General features: G+C 44.2%; 1 protein-coding gene across 1 annotated transcript in view; it reads right to left on the bottom strand.

Annotated features, from left to right (window-relative positions):
* Positions 1–7,942: 7,942 nt before the first annotated feature.
* The window catches only part of LOC138516927 (HEPACAM family member 2-like), a 244,995-nt gene continuing 237,080 nt past the window's right edge, over positions 7,943–15,857 (bottom strand). The window contains exon 3 of the mRNA XM_069632391.1: positions 7,943–9,413. Within this exon, the coding sequence (XP_069488492.1) occupies positions 9,223–9,413 (191 nt within the window). The 3' untranslated portion in view covers positions 7,943–9,222. The remainder of the gene's footprint in view (positions 9,414–15,857) is intronic.

The following is a 15,857-nucleotide window of genomic DNA, read 5'->3' as shown; positions in this document are numbered from 1 at the left end:
TCATTGCTTTCACCTCAATGCCCCCTTGATCACCAATTCATGATGCCGCCCGCCAACTCAACCCATTGGAGCATTACTCGACGACCTCTAGAGCCTGACTCGGCCGGGCCAATGTTGAAGACTTCTTGGGACTGTCCTGTCCTGCAGCACTTGCACCACCACCGTTCAACTGCACCAAGCACCTGCATTTGCCCCTCCATGATGCCCAATTGCTGACAGGGCCTGCGCACTCCTATGTTCCTGACTGCACCTCATCATTTTGCATCAGTGTTCAACCAAGGTGTAATGCGTCAGCCCAACAAGAACCGAATTCAGGCACTGTGACACTGAACTAACCCCCCCCCCCCGGTCCAATTGGACCCTAGATACTAGTTAAGTCACGATCGTCCCTGTCTTCACAAAGATATCCTTTTTGACAGCACCTTACCTACCACCCCTGGAACCAAGCTCGAAGTGCTACTTTCCATCGTCTGTTGTAGCTTCTCTATCTTTCCTCTGGGGTGGGGTTTTGTACAGTAATCTCTTTTTGTTCTACTTGCAGATGGTGTGTTTAATTAAAGTGTTCACATTTGTATCCAACCTTGATTGGACATTCCCTTTATTTTGGACTGTTATACTGTGTTGTTTGGGTCACTACTGGTTCACCTTCACACCCCTATGGAAGTATAGCCTCTGCCCACGCTACCACAAAAGGTGACGGAGGTATATCTCTTAACTGGGCCTGTTTTACCGTTATAATTGCGTTGTTTTTTGGTTTGTAGAAGTGAGGGCTCTGAAAGACATTTTTGTCCCTGCTCACCCTTGTAGGCTGGGCCGTATCCAATTCATCACACATGTGACAGCAGTGGGATTTGAAACAGACTGTACTTAAAGCCAGCCATCCAAAATAAGTGTGTGCAGTTAACGTTCGTTTTTTGCTGCCACGGTGGCAGCAAATCCTGGCAGGCAGAATCCTGTGCAGTGCCCTTAGGGACCACTACACACAATTAAGACTACAAGTGGTAATACAAGTTCACCTTTGGTACAAGCCTGTGATACACAGTTAAAGTGGTAGCAGTAGTGGAGCAGCCAGACTTATCTCAAGAGTATATGAGCAGTAGCAGAGATTACACAAAGGGACCACAACCACGGTGACTCAAGCAAACACTGACTCAAAGTTTCAGGTAAAAAAAATAAGTACATTTATTTTTAAACCATTTGTTATAAACACAACACTTCTATTAATTCAAAAACACACGTAAAATACACTACAACCAACCAATTCACTTGGCACAGTATAACTCAAGGTAAGTACTCTATGTTTTAACGGACCGGTGTTGTGAAACAAAAGACGTTTCCGGGAATACATTTTTGATCACTTTTCGATAGTAATGACAGTTCGGTCTTACTAAAGATATGCGTATCCACGGCAAGAAATGTTACCAGGCAAAAACACACTTAGCACCTGAGTTAACCAGAGAGAGTTGGGGGTAAAAATCATAGGCAATACTTTTGTCAGGCCAGACAGAATCAAAGAACACTTGTTGACAGAAATTCAAGAGTCAATAGGCCAGAGCCAGTGTCAAGTGGAACCAGGTTCCTGTTGTCGAGGATCACACAGTCGGACAGTTTGAGATTCAACTTACCCAGGAGTACTAAGATATTGTCAATAGAGGAAGGTTATAAGAAGGAGGGAAGACAAGGGCAAGCCTTGGAGGAGGAGAAAAGGGATTCACCCTAATTCCTCAAGCAGAACACATTACTTCATTTAATGAAGAAGCTGGTTCCCGGCAGTTGTTCCTGGTAGTTTCCTGCAGACCCACGGTTCCTGGATCTTTGGTACGAAGGAGGACATCTGGAGGGGTCTGCATCACACAGGGATGAAGCCGGCAGCAGCGCGGTGAATAAAAGGTGAGCTCCTTAAAAACAGGAGAGCCTCTTCAGGTGGCTATCCGGACCACTTCAGCAGTGTGCAGCGATATCGACCAAGAAGAGGATCCTCTGGCTGTGGAAGATGAGCTGGTTATCCCCACCAAGCTCAAGGGAAGAAGACTCCGGACTGGATCTTCTCTGGTCGTCGAAGGGTAGATAGCTCAGGACTGCAGCAGGGCTTCACCGGTACGGGATAGTTGCAGCAGCCGTCTTCTTCTCCGCTTCTCTTTGGTTCCTTTTAGTTCCAGTGGCGACTCCGACTTCCAGACCAAGAGTCCTGCCTTTTATGCGAAAATCCCCCATTCACACAGCCTGGCTGTCAATCACGCAGCAGGGGGGTTGTCCAGCAAGGACAACCACCTCAGCCAATCATGGCAAAGTGCGACTTGGTTTTCCTAGGATACCCTGTGCAGGGGGTGACTATACCCCTCCCTCACATTCAGCCCACCTAGGCACCCAGGCGCCTGGAGGAGGGCTTCTTGGCAGAAGCCCGCCAAAAGACAGTGAACAAAGAAGACAAACCTGGTTTGCTGCGCAAAGTAAAACACAAGAAGGACTTTATCAAAAAGAAATGGCGAATAAACCCGACCGGAGCCAAAAGAAAGAGTATTTGGTCAAACGGGTTTATGTTCGGGGCTAATATAATAGCCTATAGCAATACCGCGTTTATATAGTATAATCGCGGTAGAAAAGTTAGGGTAGATACCACTGCCACCAGCCACGTCTAAATGTTAAAAGAGCGAAACAATGCTCTAGGAGGTACAGATAAAAAGGGCTAAGGATTAACCCTTTCCAGTACTCCATGTAAGATGGGGTGTACTGGATCTGTGGTTATGTGATTAAGTAAAGTAAATGGCAACTTTACCCTTTTCTGGGGGACTGTAGTCAGCCTCAGAAATGGAGTCGGTGGGAAGTCTAAAAGACAACCCTGTGTCACTGCACTGAAGGTGCATGGATGATCAGGGGCTCAACTCTGTCATGAAGACAAATGAACACCCCATCCCTTGGGCAGTTTAGCTAATCGACCTGTTAGGCAATGCACGGTACAACCCACATGTTTAAACCTTCATGACTAACATGTATGATGTACTATGGTGTATGATGTATTATGGTGTTTGATACTCCTTATCGCTTAACACAGGATCTTGCCTGACTGTAACCCATGGCACAACCTGTACCTGTACCTGTAACTAAGTCTCCCTAGAAGTAACAGCGCCACAATGCCCCTGGGCTGCCTGCGCGCTATATAAACGTAATAAATAAATAAATAAATACATGAGTTCCTTCAACTTTATGGCTGGGTACTGTCAGGTCGATCTGACCAATCCTGCAAAAGAGAGGTCTGCATTCTTGTCCCCGGATCAGCATAATCAGTTCACAGTTCTGCCCTTCAGACGAAAGAATGCTCCTGCCACTTTCCAGAGGATGGTAAACCAGGTCCTAACGCGGCTGGAAAACTTCAGCATTGCTTACTTCGGCGGTGTTGCTGTATTCAGCAACACCTGGGAAGACCATCTTTCCCACCTAGAACAGGTGCTTCAAGCCATGCAGAAGGCTTGCTTGACTATCAAGGTGTCCAAATGCCAGATAGTGCACAGTACTGTAACGTACCTTGGGTACCAGGTCAGTGTTGATAAGAAACATCCTCTCCATGCCAATGTCCATGTGGTGATGGACTGGGACGTCCCCACCACCCTGATTGAAGTCAGGGCCCTCCGGGGCCTCACAGGTTATTACCAGACTTTTATTAAGGGATATGGGACTCTTGCCCTTCCCCTGAATTACGTAAATTCCAAGACTCTGCTGAAAAAGGACACTTGGATCCCAGCCTGTCAGTCATCCTTCCATCCTTCTGCTGCACTCCTGTTCTTAAGATCCCGGATTTAGGCAAAGAGTGTATCATAAAGTCAGGCACTTGTGAATTTGACTGCGGTGCAGTGTTAGCCCAACTGAACTCTGAGGGGTTAGAATAACCTCGTGTGTACCTGAGTAGGCGATTGACCAGGCGACAGCGCAACTGGGGCACCATTGAAAAGGAGACGTTTGCAGTAGTTTGGGCGGTATGCAAACTGAAAACCTACATAATTTGGTTATACTTCACTGTCCAAACTGACCACAGACCACGGAGTTGCTTATAGCCATGCCGGGATGAACCCAAAGTTACTGCATTGGGCCATATCACTACAGGGATTGGACATGGACATCCAACACAAACTGGGGGTGCAGCACTCCAATGCAGATGGGCTTAGTAGGTACTTTTGCAAAGAGGATGAGCCACATGCTTACAAGGGTGAGACTCAACCTTTTTGGCTAGGGGGGCGTGTGAGTAATTGCCATCTGGCAAGGGCCCAAAGCCCTGGCTTTTATTATTTATAATGCCTAACATGATGCAGGTGATTCTTTATCCAAAGGGTTAATCTACTAACCATATCCCGCTTTGTCTTAACTCCATGCACTTGTGCCCTGCTGCATCAGTAGCCTGATGCACAGCACCGGCTCTGCTTGTGGTGTGGCGCAGGTTCAAAGGGCATAAGGTGCTCACTCAAAGCAAAGTCACTGCAGCACAGGAGCAACATTTGAGATATGCCCCCTGCACCCAAACTACGATGATCATCAGTACCCCATGCTGGTGGCAGGGTAATCTCTACGAATAAGCTATACTGTTATATTATGGATGGGATATGCGAATGACATTGTTATCTTGACTTGACTCCAGGTGGTCTGCAATCTTCCTTGGATAACCTTAACTCTTACTCGGCCTTGAACTCTTTAATGGTAAACATCAACAAAACCAAGATCGTGGTCTTTGAAAACATCCATAGGCACGCGGTTAGAGTAGGGTGGAACATGAAGGGTGTGCTGATTGAGGTTGTGCCCCGTAAGTATACTTGGGTGTTGTCTTTGAGGCCAGCCCTAGAGGCATGTCCCACCTGTGTGGTCTTAAGGTGCGTACGGCACAAATTGTGGAGGCTATTGCCCTTTTGCATCACAGGGTGGAGGGTACTCAGTAGAGATACTGCTCAAGCTGTTTGTTGCAAAGGTTGTGCCAATCCTGTGTTATGCAGCTGAGGTCTGGGGCTCAGCATTTTGGATGCAATAGTCAAGATTGAGGTTAGGCTCTCCAAGCATCTGCTAAGACTACCATCTTATGTTTCGGCGGTGATGATCGCTTTGGAATTTGATCTAATCATGACCCATGAACGTATTGTGCTCAGCAGCCTGATGCTGCAATGGAGACTTGTGCATGCCCCAGCTTAAGGGGGCTTCTGTTCAATGCTTTAGTAGGAAAGGCTGTTTTGATGAAGAATTCAACACAGGGTAGGATGTTGAGCATGGTTGATCAGTGGGTTGGGAGTAACCAGGTGGGGACGCTGATGTTAAGAGCACATCAATAGAAAAATGGAATGAGAGGGACATTGGTCTCTCTTAAACGTGAGCAAATGGTGGTTTCCGTGGCTGCCAAACACACCGCAGCTGGATTCTTTTCATATATACTCGAAACACAACTGGCGCCTACCTACATCAGCAACTTTTTGGGGAATTCCATTGTGTGGGACTATCTTTGTCTTAAATTTAATGCAGTAAGCACTTTTGAAATTGTCGGTCGATGGTTTATACTCGTAGTGGGGATAGATGTTGCCGGCTTTGTGGTAACAGTGAGGTGGGGAGGGTACCCCTCCTGTCAAACTGTGATGCACTGGTTGTGTTACGTAAAGAGGCCCGTAGGGCGTCAGGAGGGGTTTTCCATCAGCCTCCAGAAGCTCTATGGAGTCTCCTTATGTCCGGTTCCCATGACGGACTGATTGCCTTTCTCACCAAGCTGTGGAGAGAGGTATATGGTATCTTTGGAATTTTAGCAGATTGAATGTAATTGTCTTTTGGAGGATTATCTGACTTGAGAGATGTATTTTCTTTTTATTTCTTTTCTGATTATGTTATGTGTCAAAGGTTATTTGTTTAACTATATGATACATAAATAATTTTTTTAAAGAAAAAGAATAAGCTATGCCTGAGTTGGGAACAGTGCAAAGCGATACTTATGCTGGCGGGCACCACAAACCAATTGATATTGCCCATGTGCCAGCTCCTGAGAGTCAGCTCTGCTGTAGGAGGGAATGTGTATTTGAGTCAGACGTGCCGATACTGCCACACGGCAGGGCAGAAACCTGGAGGACCCAGCCTCTCTTTAATTCTCTTCGGGAGGGTCGGTAAACTCCTTCCCCAGAGACTGCCACACAGCATGTAGCCCATAATCTGAAGGAACAATAAAAATAGAAAGGATTCTAAATACTGCCTGTTTTTACCCTTATCTCCTAGAACATCATGAGATTCAATGTAGTGTGGCAGAGAGCCAATGGCATGGCAGAGACATCCGAGTTGGCTAATTAACACTGCCAATGTCACCCAATCACTTTTGCACCCTAAAAGGAAGAATGTGTCATCGCCATAAGGACAGAAGGCAAAGCCAATGATGGGGGTGAGTATAGCAAAACAAAAGGGGTGATGGCTGGAAGGGTTGGAATTAATCATAACCTCTGGCATTGCTCTGGACAACCCTCCAGATGGTTTTTCTCCAGCTTGCCAAGCAATTACAAAAAGGGTAAGACCATATGCAAACCAGGCCTGGTCCCACCCCAAAAGGTGCAGTTCAGCCAGAACTGCTTGGTCACATCCCTTCTGCACGAGACCACAAGCTTCCCCAAACATGAAGTGTAATCTACGCTTTTTACAATAGAGTAAGCACCATTTGAGCTCTTTACAGTCTAATATTGAATGTTTAATACCGACTACGCACCGAGACACTTTCCGCTTTATAGTTATAGATTACATCTTAACCGCTTAACACGGGCCACACCAAGAGAGGATCTACACATTCACACTACGGACCAATACCAGCAATCAGGTATCTAGTGACGCCCAGACGAGATATTTGAATTAAGGACATTTTAGAAATAGACTCTAGTTTCAGTAGTTTATGTTCCTCATATCGAGTCTTCAAAATAACAAGATTAGATTGAATGGGAACAGCCCACTGAGATCAGCTCAATTCTTATTTGACAAAGCCCAAGGCACAGGTGATGCTGAGAGACTTTAATGATTCAAACACAAAGAGTTTATCACATATTATATTTGGGAACATACTGACACAAATTCTTTCACTCACCCTGTAGACCACCTTGAGGTTTGAAGACATGATGTTGTGAATACGACTTATAGAACTGCAATTTGCTCCTGAAGAAGGGATTGATATATTTGTAAATGTTGAAAGAAATGTTGAAAGAACTGAGCATGTGCATGTATGAGGCTATTTACCTCAATAACACATTACATGAAATGACAGAATTTCATGATTACTGACTGGTTTTACCAGTACAAGCGTGATCAGGGGACCGGAGCGCCCTTCAATTACTTTTTTCCCAATTAACTTAACGACTTCTAGTGTCAAAGTCGTCCTTTTCTCCCCTGCACGCTTAAATAACTTTAACACTTGTTTAGCACATTTTCGTAACACACTACTACTAGACAATAACTAAGCAGTGCGTTTACCTTTCTACGTGTTTGGTTGCATACTTGGAAAGAGCAAGGAGAATTTGGTTTTGCAGGGCATGTATTGTTCTGGCTCTGGATGAGGAGCTATAGTATCCGTGTCCGCATTCCCTCTTATCTGAGGTGCTTCACATCATCTGGGTGGACATCCACAGTCTTCCTCCACCTGCAAGAAACATAACGTCGGGCACTGCCCAACACCAGCTGAAAAACTCGGGCTCGTGATCTGATGACAAACTGCCACCATCGGTGGATATATTTCGCGTTTTTTATGGAATCACAAAAGTCTGAAATACACTTGACTTGATGTGACTTATAGTTTGCTCTGATAAAAGATGGAACCCACATACAATTATTCAAAAAACACCTGGAAAAGTGGGGTCAGGATAAACCAGAAAGCAAAAGGCACCGGTCCTAGAAATACACAATGAATGACTACCAGTAATTATTTATATATTGCAAAAATGGGAAGCGGTAGAAGAAAGACTTTTAAAAGTAGGCACTGATTTAATACATATCAAACAGTACTTGAAACCAATAACACATTGCAATAAGATTTTTTTTTGTGATCAGAACACTGCTGCAAAGAAAGAGAGACATTATATTTACTTGAGAGTACAACAAAGCAACACCGTACCCATCACAAAAAAGACAAGAAACCCACCAGGATGTGCTACCACGGCCACCAAGTAAAGAAGATGGAGGAAATATAAAAACAGGCAGATGGCCAAACACAACTGAAGTCCTAGTGGAGTTTACACACTTATCAATTGGTTCTGCACAGATATATTTTACATTTGTAATTTCATTCCAAATAATAGTCTAGCCAGCTCCAATTAGGCTTCTCTCCCAACAACATAAGGGTAAAAAAGTGTGTCGAGCTATACCAAAAAGGGCCAACTGATGTTTCGGCTTCACAGGTCCAACTGAGTTCAAGGGCCCAGCCTTCTTCAGGGTGAACACATATTAAGATGGAACAGACACATGTCTGAAAGCCTGGCTCTAGCAGAGTAAGATTGCTTCAGGTTTGAGAACGCATCATAGACATTTTGCTTGTCATTTCATGTAGAAACCTCAGAGACCCACAGCACACAAAGTTGAGTCGGGATGTTGTAAACACAGAGTGGAACCATAGCGAGAAGAATTCAAAGGCAAAAATGTAAGCAATATCAAGCTAATGGCACAATGCAAGGCATCCTGTACTGGACCATGGCCTAATACACGTCTGTTCTTCAAACACAGGAAACAGTGGAGATCATGGGCTGCGTTTAGTTCCAAATTCCTGTGAAAGGGGATGTGTGCTTCTCCTAACTGTGAATGAGTTGGGATACTTGCATTTAACTGCAATTACACAGTTACCACACGAGGTAGGTCTTTTTGAACATGCTGGTTTTCACTGTTATGAAGGTGCGGTCTTCACTGCGCATTATGTTATGAATATGCTGGTTTTAACTGCGCATCATGTCTTGAGCATGCCGGTTTTTACTGTGCGTCATGTTATGAATGTGCCGGTTTTGACTGCACGTCATGTTATGAATGTGCCGGTTTAGACTGCCCAGTTTGTTTGAACCATCTACATGCCATATGCCTTTAATCAGTGAGTCCTTGGTCTTTTCAAATGATGTTCAACGTGATGGTAATAAAGGGCCAGGAGAGGTAGACGGAGTCCAGCATGTTCCACATCTCACCTCTTGGACAGAAAACCTAGAGGATAGAAGCCTTGAACTGTGCTCTGGTCCGCAGACGCCCTGCAGTGGCCATCAGTTATAGGCTCCTCCGCTCCTTCCTGGGAGTCTGCCTTTTCATCGTGAGATGCAAAGCAAGGAGAAAAAGTGTGGAGATCAGGACAGACACCACGCGCATTGTCACCAGGATCTCAGGAGTCATGGGGTATCCGTCAGAGCTGGAGTTTCCAGAACAGGCGCAGAGCTTCGTTGCATGCTGCTCACTCTCACCTGTCAATCAAAGGGACAACCACAAACAAATTGGTCAAATGGGCAGCCAATGAGCTTCTCTCCTTGGGTACACATGTATATTCATCTATTCACTGTGATAATTCATAGAGAGCAACTTCCACAAGAGATGGCAACTTTTGGTGCTAGGAGAAGATAGTGGAAAGGACATGGAACTAGAGAGGGAAGAGCCAAATCATGATGGTCTCCTGGGAGGCCAAGTGACACTCTATATTCCCGAGGAAGAGTAGGAGAAGATTCCAGGGAAAAATCAATCTTACTGAAAAAGAATGGCAGCTTGGTTTGGCCCTGTCATGTGGTGAGATTAGAAAGTGATGAGGAAGTGGGGTGTAATGCAGGGGTGTTGCTAGGTTTGTATAAGATCCGGGGCTACGCTAATGTCGGGACTGTCAGGACTCGGGCTAGCTAGCCTTTTGGTTGTAGCCCCAGACCTTCTATCCGAGGCTACAACCAAAAACCTGGGGTTATAGCCCCCTCACCCCCTCCTAGCAACACCTTTGACAGGAGGGTATTTCATAAATTGGCAACGGGTATTGGGGCAAAGTGGTGGAAGTGCAGGCACAATTCAAAGGCCTTTGGATTCTAGTTATTAATGATGAGAGTCCAGAGAATGGGCAGTGTGTACATCCTTACAAAGGCTCAAAAGTAGAGGGTTTGGAGATGGATTCTACAGTAGTCAAGATAATGGGTGTTGCTGGTGCCTGGCATGGGCAAGATGACAGCATTGGTGACTGTGACCCTGTCCTAAAGTAGAGGTGACAGTGACATTGGGATATTTGCTTTTTGTTATTTTACTCTAGGCACTTGATGGAGAACGAAGCTGGCTGGAAGAAATACAGAGACGTGAAGACGTAAAAGAAAATACAATAACAGTCTGAAAAACAAAAATAACCATCCAACATCTTGATTCAGTCCGGTTGCTGTTCATGATATTATCATATAGTATTGATGCCGCATGTTTCCTCAATACCTCACATATATCTGCTAATAACTTTGTCCCATAGAATATGAACTTAAAGGTGAAGAAACTGATAGCATAGGAGGCATTTCAGACCCTTTTTTTTAATCATTCCCATGTGTTGGCCCTACACTGAATCCAACCTGTGCCTTAGAGGTACGATTGGTTCCGGCTACGTGCCATCAGCTTCAGGCAGTAGGCAACAACAAATGTTTATCTGCCTGGATCCAGAATCCTTGCTGAATCCTTGCTATCAAAAAGAACTCAAAAAGTGGAAAACATAAAAGATCCAGAATCTGTCCTATCAAAAAGGAAACAAAAAGTGGGAAACATAAAAGATACAGAATCCTTCCTATCAAAAAGGAAACAAAAAGTGGGAAACATAAAAGATACAGAATCCTTCCTATCAAAAAGGAAACAAAAAGTGGAAAACATAAAAGATACAGAATCTGTCCTATCAAAAAGGAAACAAAAAGTGGGAAACATAAAAGATACAGAATCCTTCCTATCAAAAAGGAAACAAAAAGTGGGAAACATAAAAGATACAGAATCTGTCCTATCAAAAAGAATCCAAAAAGTGGTTAACATAAAAGAATCAGAATCATGCTATCAAATAGAAACCAAAAAGTGGTTAACGGAAAAGAATCAGAATCCTTGCTATCAAATAGAAACCAAAATGTGGTTAACAGAAAAGAATCAGAATCCTTGCTATCAAATAGGAAACAAATAGTGGTTAACAGAAAAGAATCAGAATCCTTGCTATCAAATAGAAACCAAAATGTGGTTAACAGGAAAGAATCAGAATCCTTGCTATCAAATAGGAAACAAATAGTGGTTAACAGAAAAGAATCAGAATCCTTGCTATCAAATAGAAACCAAAATGTGGTTAACAGAAAAGAATGAGAATCCTTGCTATCAAATAGGAAACAAATAGTGGTTAACAGAAAAGAATCAGAATCCTTGCTATCAAATAGTAAACAAAAACTGTTTATCGCCTAGAACCCAAATCTTTGAAAAGAAAAATAAATCAAAATGTGGTTACAGAAAAGATACAGTATCTCAGCTATAAGCGAGAAATTAAAAAGTGTTTATCCACCTAGATCCAGAATCCTTGCTATAAAAAAAGTGGTTAACAAACAAGTTCCAGGATCCTTTAATCAAATAGGCACTAGAACGGGTTATCAGCCGAGATCCAGAAACCTTCCTATCACCAAAAAAACAAAAAATGGTTAACAGTAAAGACACAGAATCATTGCTATCAATTAAGCAACAGAAAGTTATTCACAAACTAATTCCAGAAGGCTCTCTATCTAATAGGTAATTGAAGACGGTTCTCAGAATAGATCCAAAATACTTGCTATGAAATAAATAAATAAAAGGTGTTTATCAGAAAAGATACAGAATCCCCAGATATAAACAAGTAGACGAACAGTAGTTATCTGCCGCGATACATAATCCTTGCTATCAAAAAGAATTGGGTTATCAGACTAGTTCCAGGATACTTTCTATGAAACAGGCACCAGAAGGGGCTATCAGCTTAGATCCAGAATACTTCCTATAATTAATTATAATAATTGTTCTTTTATAACGCGCTTAATACAGGAGACCAGTTTCTAAGCACGACAGTGGTGTTGTCTTATTTCCAAGACGAACGTGTTGCCCTTGAGCTATCCTCCCGGCCTACCACAAAGAAGTGGTTAACATTCTAGTTCCAGGATACTTTCTATCAAATAGGCAACAGAACATAGTTATCAGCTTAGATCCAGGATCCTTGCTATTAAACAGAAAACAAATAGTGGCTATTTTTAGGCACGCTTTAGCATTGGCGGCCTACATCACCCACTGCAGGGGGTGGTGCTTTGCCTACACTACCTGTCCTCTCTGTGTATTGGTGCTTTATTGCCCTTTTCCCGAGCTTCCCTCACGCACCATTATCTTTAGGTCCAGCCAGTCTTACAGTTAAAATAGTTACCTTCTGCAATAGAATAATACTCTTCTACTGTCCCAAAGTCACAGGATTTACAAACCACTTGCTAAATGGGACCTTTCTCTTATTCTGGTGTTTTAAGCAGACTCTCTCATGAAGCATTTGTATTCACATCAGAGGACTTTATTGTGTGGTAGGTGACCAGCGCCCACGTTAGTTGTCCTGAGTTGAATGTGAGAACCTCTAAAAATGGTAAGGGTCACTTAGCACACAACAAAGCACAATAGCAAGGGCTCTAATTCTATTAGGGCGTGTGCAGGGGTACACAATGCAGCCTCACCTCGGGCCTCCTGTGACAGAACGCGTCCATGCCTCCTTGCCCAGTTCACAGTGTGTATACGTCACAGCTTGGAATTCAGAAAGAGAAGCATGGAATTCAGACTTTACAGTGGTGACAGCATCCACAACTAGCCTGCTGATTGGCTAGAGAGTGGTAGGCTGTGAGAGTGGAGAGAATGGGGAAATTCATCCCCTCCTGCTCCTCCTATAAGGTTCATGACACAGAAAAAGGTCAGGAGATACCGTGAACGCCCATACTATTTTTGACCAATTCCTTAGTGCTCCAATGATCGATAAGTATGTCGAGAGGTACCCACTCAGCCAGCCCTACAGACCAGGTGTGGTTCAAATGTTCCCCAGAGTGGACAAAGAGCCTCAGGCTGCAACTAAAGAGACCTCAATTTACATTATTGATTAAAGTGCAGGGAAGCCATGTTGCTGACGTTGTTAGAGACACCACAGCTTAAGCAGTGTTAGACAGGAAGCACACGTGCCATCCACACATCGGGAGACAAACACACACTCGAATACATGAAGAACACGAGTGTACAGTTCTATAGTTAGATGACATATACATATTGCCATTACTTGTATTATTTTGTCATTAGCTTAACGTAGCAATGCAGAAACCGCAAGAAGCAAGAGATCCTGAGTAAAGCCTGCAGGTGATTGTATGCAAATAACCTTATGGAACTGCAGGAGCACCTATGGGACCAGACAGAGCCATGTGTGACTAACATATGGAGAATATAGGATAGCATGGACACTGTAGGAACCACATGATGGTTTAAGGAAATTACAGCAGGTCACAAGGAAGAGCTGAGCTGAGTCAAATTCAGGCTGAACAAGAGCAACCATGTGAGGCAGGACCCGCTGCCAAGGCCACCAGATACAAATGACATTCCATTCCCTGAATAACAGTAACATCAGCTGCAATAAATGCAAATAATTCTTCATAATTCAAAGCTGCAGTGCTCCAAATCATGCTCTTTGAACACATGTACCAGCCAACTCAGACAAAGAACAGAAATCAGACCTGGGAAAGAAAGACGATCTCACACCTCCAGACAGAAGCTTGCAACAAAGATGTTACAATGTGAGACAAGTGTTGCACGAGATGAACAAGCACCCTCAAAAACTAAGGCGGTACACACAAGTTACAATGCAGACACATAATTCATCTTATTACCTTGAGAAGGTCCACTAAGAGCTAAGAACCTTTGCTGATCCCAGGCCTGGAGAGGTCAGCTCTATCCAATCACAGTTCAGGATCCTATGGGTGGGTAGCAACGGGAAAGAACCAATGGTAAGACCCTCACACTGCAACATTGTTAGCGATAGCAATTTGGGGATGGACCAGGCCAGCCACCTGACATGCGAGAGCCAGAAGACTAACATATATAGTGTCCACTATAGGTGAACTATTAATCAGTACCCAGTCCAGTAGTGCGATAGGTTTTCCGGAGAGGGGTCCAGGTTATGACATCACTATGACATCACTATCACAACTTTAGGACAAAACTGGCCTGGCAGCCAAGAGACGTTGAGTGGTCCTCAAAATTCTTCTATCCTTGTACTGATCCCTGTTGGTTTTGCTGTAATAAATCGCAGTTTGAAATTGCTGTCTGGCTGGGTCCACGTTCCTTTTGGGGAAGGTGTTGGTCCTTCCAAGAGTCCTCAAACTCCTAGTGGCCCTCCAGTCTACCTGGGAGTTGGTCCCAAAAAGAGCAACACAGTAGAAGCATAAAATGCAGGCATCTACTCGTGGTTAGAGCCTGGATTCCAAAACATGCTCTAATTCGGGACATACAATCTATATAGAATGCAGGTATCTACCGGTGGTTAGAGCCTGGATTCCAAAACATGCTCTAATTCTGGACATGCAATCTGTATAGAATGCAGGCATCTATCAGTGGTCAGAGCCTGGATTCCTGATTCTGGACATGTAATCTATATAGAATGCAGGCATCTACGGTGGTCAGAGTCTGAATTGCAAAACATGCTCTAATTCTGGACATGCAATCTATATAGAATGCAGGAATCTACCGGTGGTTAGAGCCTGGATTCCAAAACATGCTCTAATTTGGGACATGCAATCTATATAGAATGCAGGCATCTACCAGTGGTTAGAGCCTGGATTCCAAAACATGCACTAGTTCGGGACATGCAATCTATATTTTGTAAATGACTTTTGTGCCTATTTTGGAAATATGTGGTGTGACAAATCAACTTCTAGGGCACCAGTGGTCCAGGGATGAATATCGGTTTCTAACTCATAAGTCAGCCCCACAGCTCTAGTACATTAGAAGAGATCCAAACAGACTGAAATACAAGTACATTAATAGACCTCCTTGTCTAATTTTGGTAACGTGGACAGAACAGCAGGCTTATCTCTGCAAGGTAGTGATTTGTTGGTTAGTTGCAACACAGCTAAAATACAATTATTATCCAATGATAAATGGGGCTGTGAAGTCAAGGTTGTATAAAAAGATTGACTTTATTATTACCACAACAGACAATTCTAGCACACTACAATTACAAACCACACTGTAAAGGAACACAGAGGTCAGACAGTTTCACAAAGGGATGCACTCTGGATACTGAGAGGAGATTAGTTGGTAAAGCAATCACTCTTACTGTTCAAGGTTATTGGTTTCAGCACCAATGGGGCAAAGTGTCGTAACTGTCTCTAGGGGTTGAAGAAGTTCTTGGTGCTCGACAGAGTCAAGGCAGTTCCAGGGCGCTTCACAGCATGTGAGACTGAGTTAGTGGCAGGACACAGCTGCGGGTTCCAGGCAGCAGTTCGGCAAGTGAGGCTGGACGGATGTCTGCTGGCTGACCAGCGCGGCGGCTCGGGCCATGAATTGTTGTCTCTGTGCAGGTTGGTGGATCTGGAATGCTGGTCGAGGCTTCTCGGATGGCTCTGGTGACTGTGGCGTGACAACAGTCAGTGGTGCAGCCAGATGCGGTTTGAGGACTAACTGTCTCAAAATGTCCTTAAAAAGATGGACGCTGGAGGATGCTTGTGTGGCACTCCTCTTAGCTTCTTCGCAGGGCTGGTGTCCTTTCAAGGCGGACGGACCAAAGCTCAGGAGGGTGTTAGCAGGCAACTGCCGTGTCCTTTGTCCAGAGACTCTCTGGCACTTTCCGCCTAGGAAGCTTGCCGTCAGAACCTAGCAGAGCACACTGTGTGCTAACTGAG

The sequence above is a fragment of the Ambystoma mexicanum genome, chromosome 6q (assembly GCF_040938575.1).
Source record: "Ambystoma mexicanum isolate Mex_15411 chromosome 6q, UKY_AmexF1_1, whole genome shotgun sequence".
Lineage (NCBI taxonomy): Eukaryota > Metazoa > Chordata > Amphibia > Caudata > Ambystomatidae > Ambystoma > Ambystoma mexicanum.
This window is presented reverse-complemented; position numbering and strand designations above follow the sequence as displayed.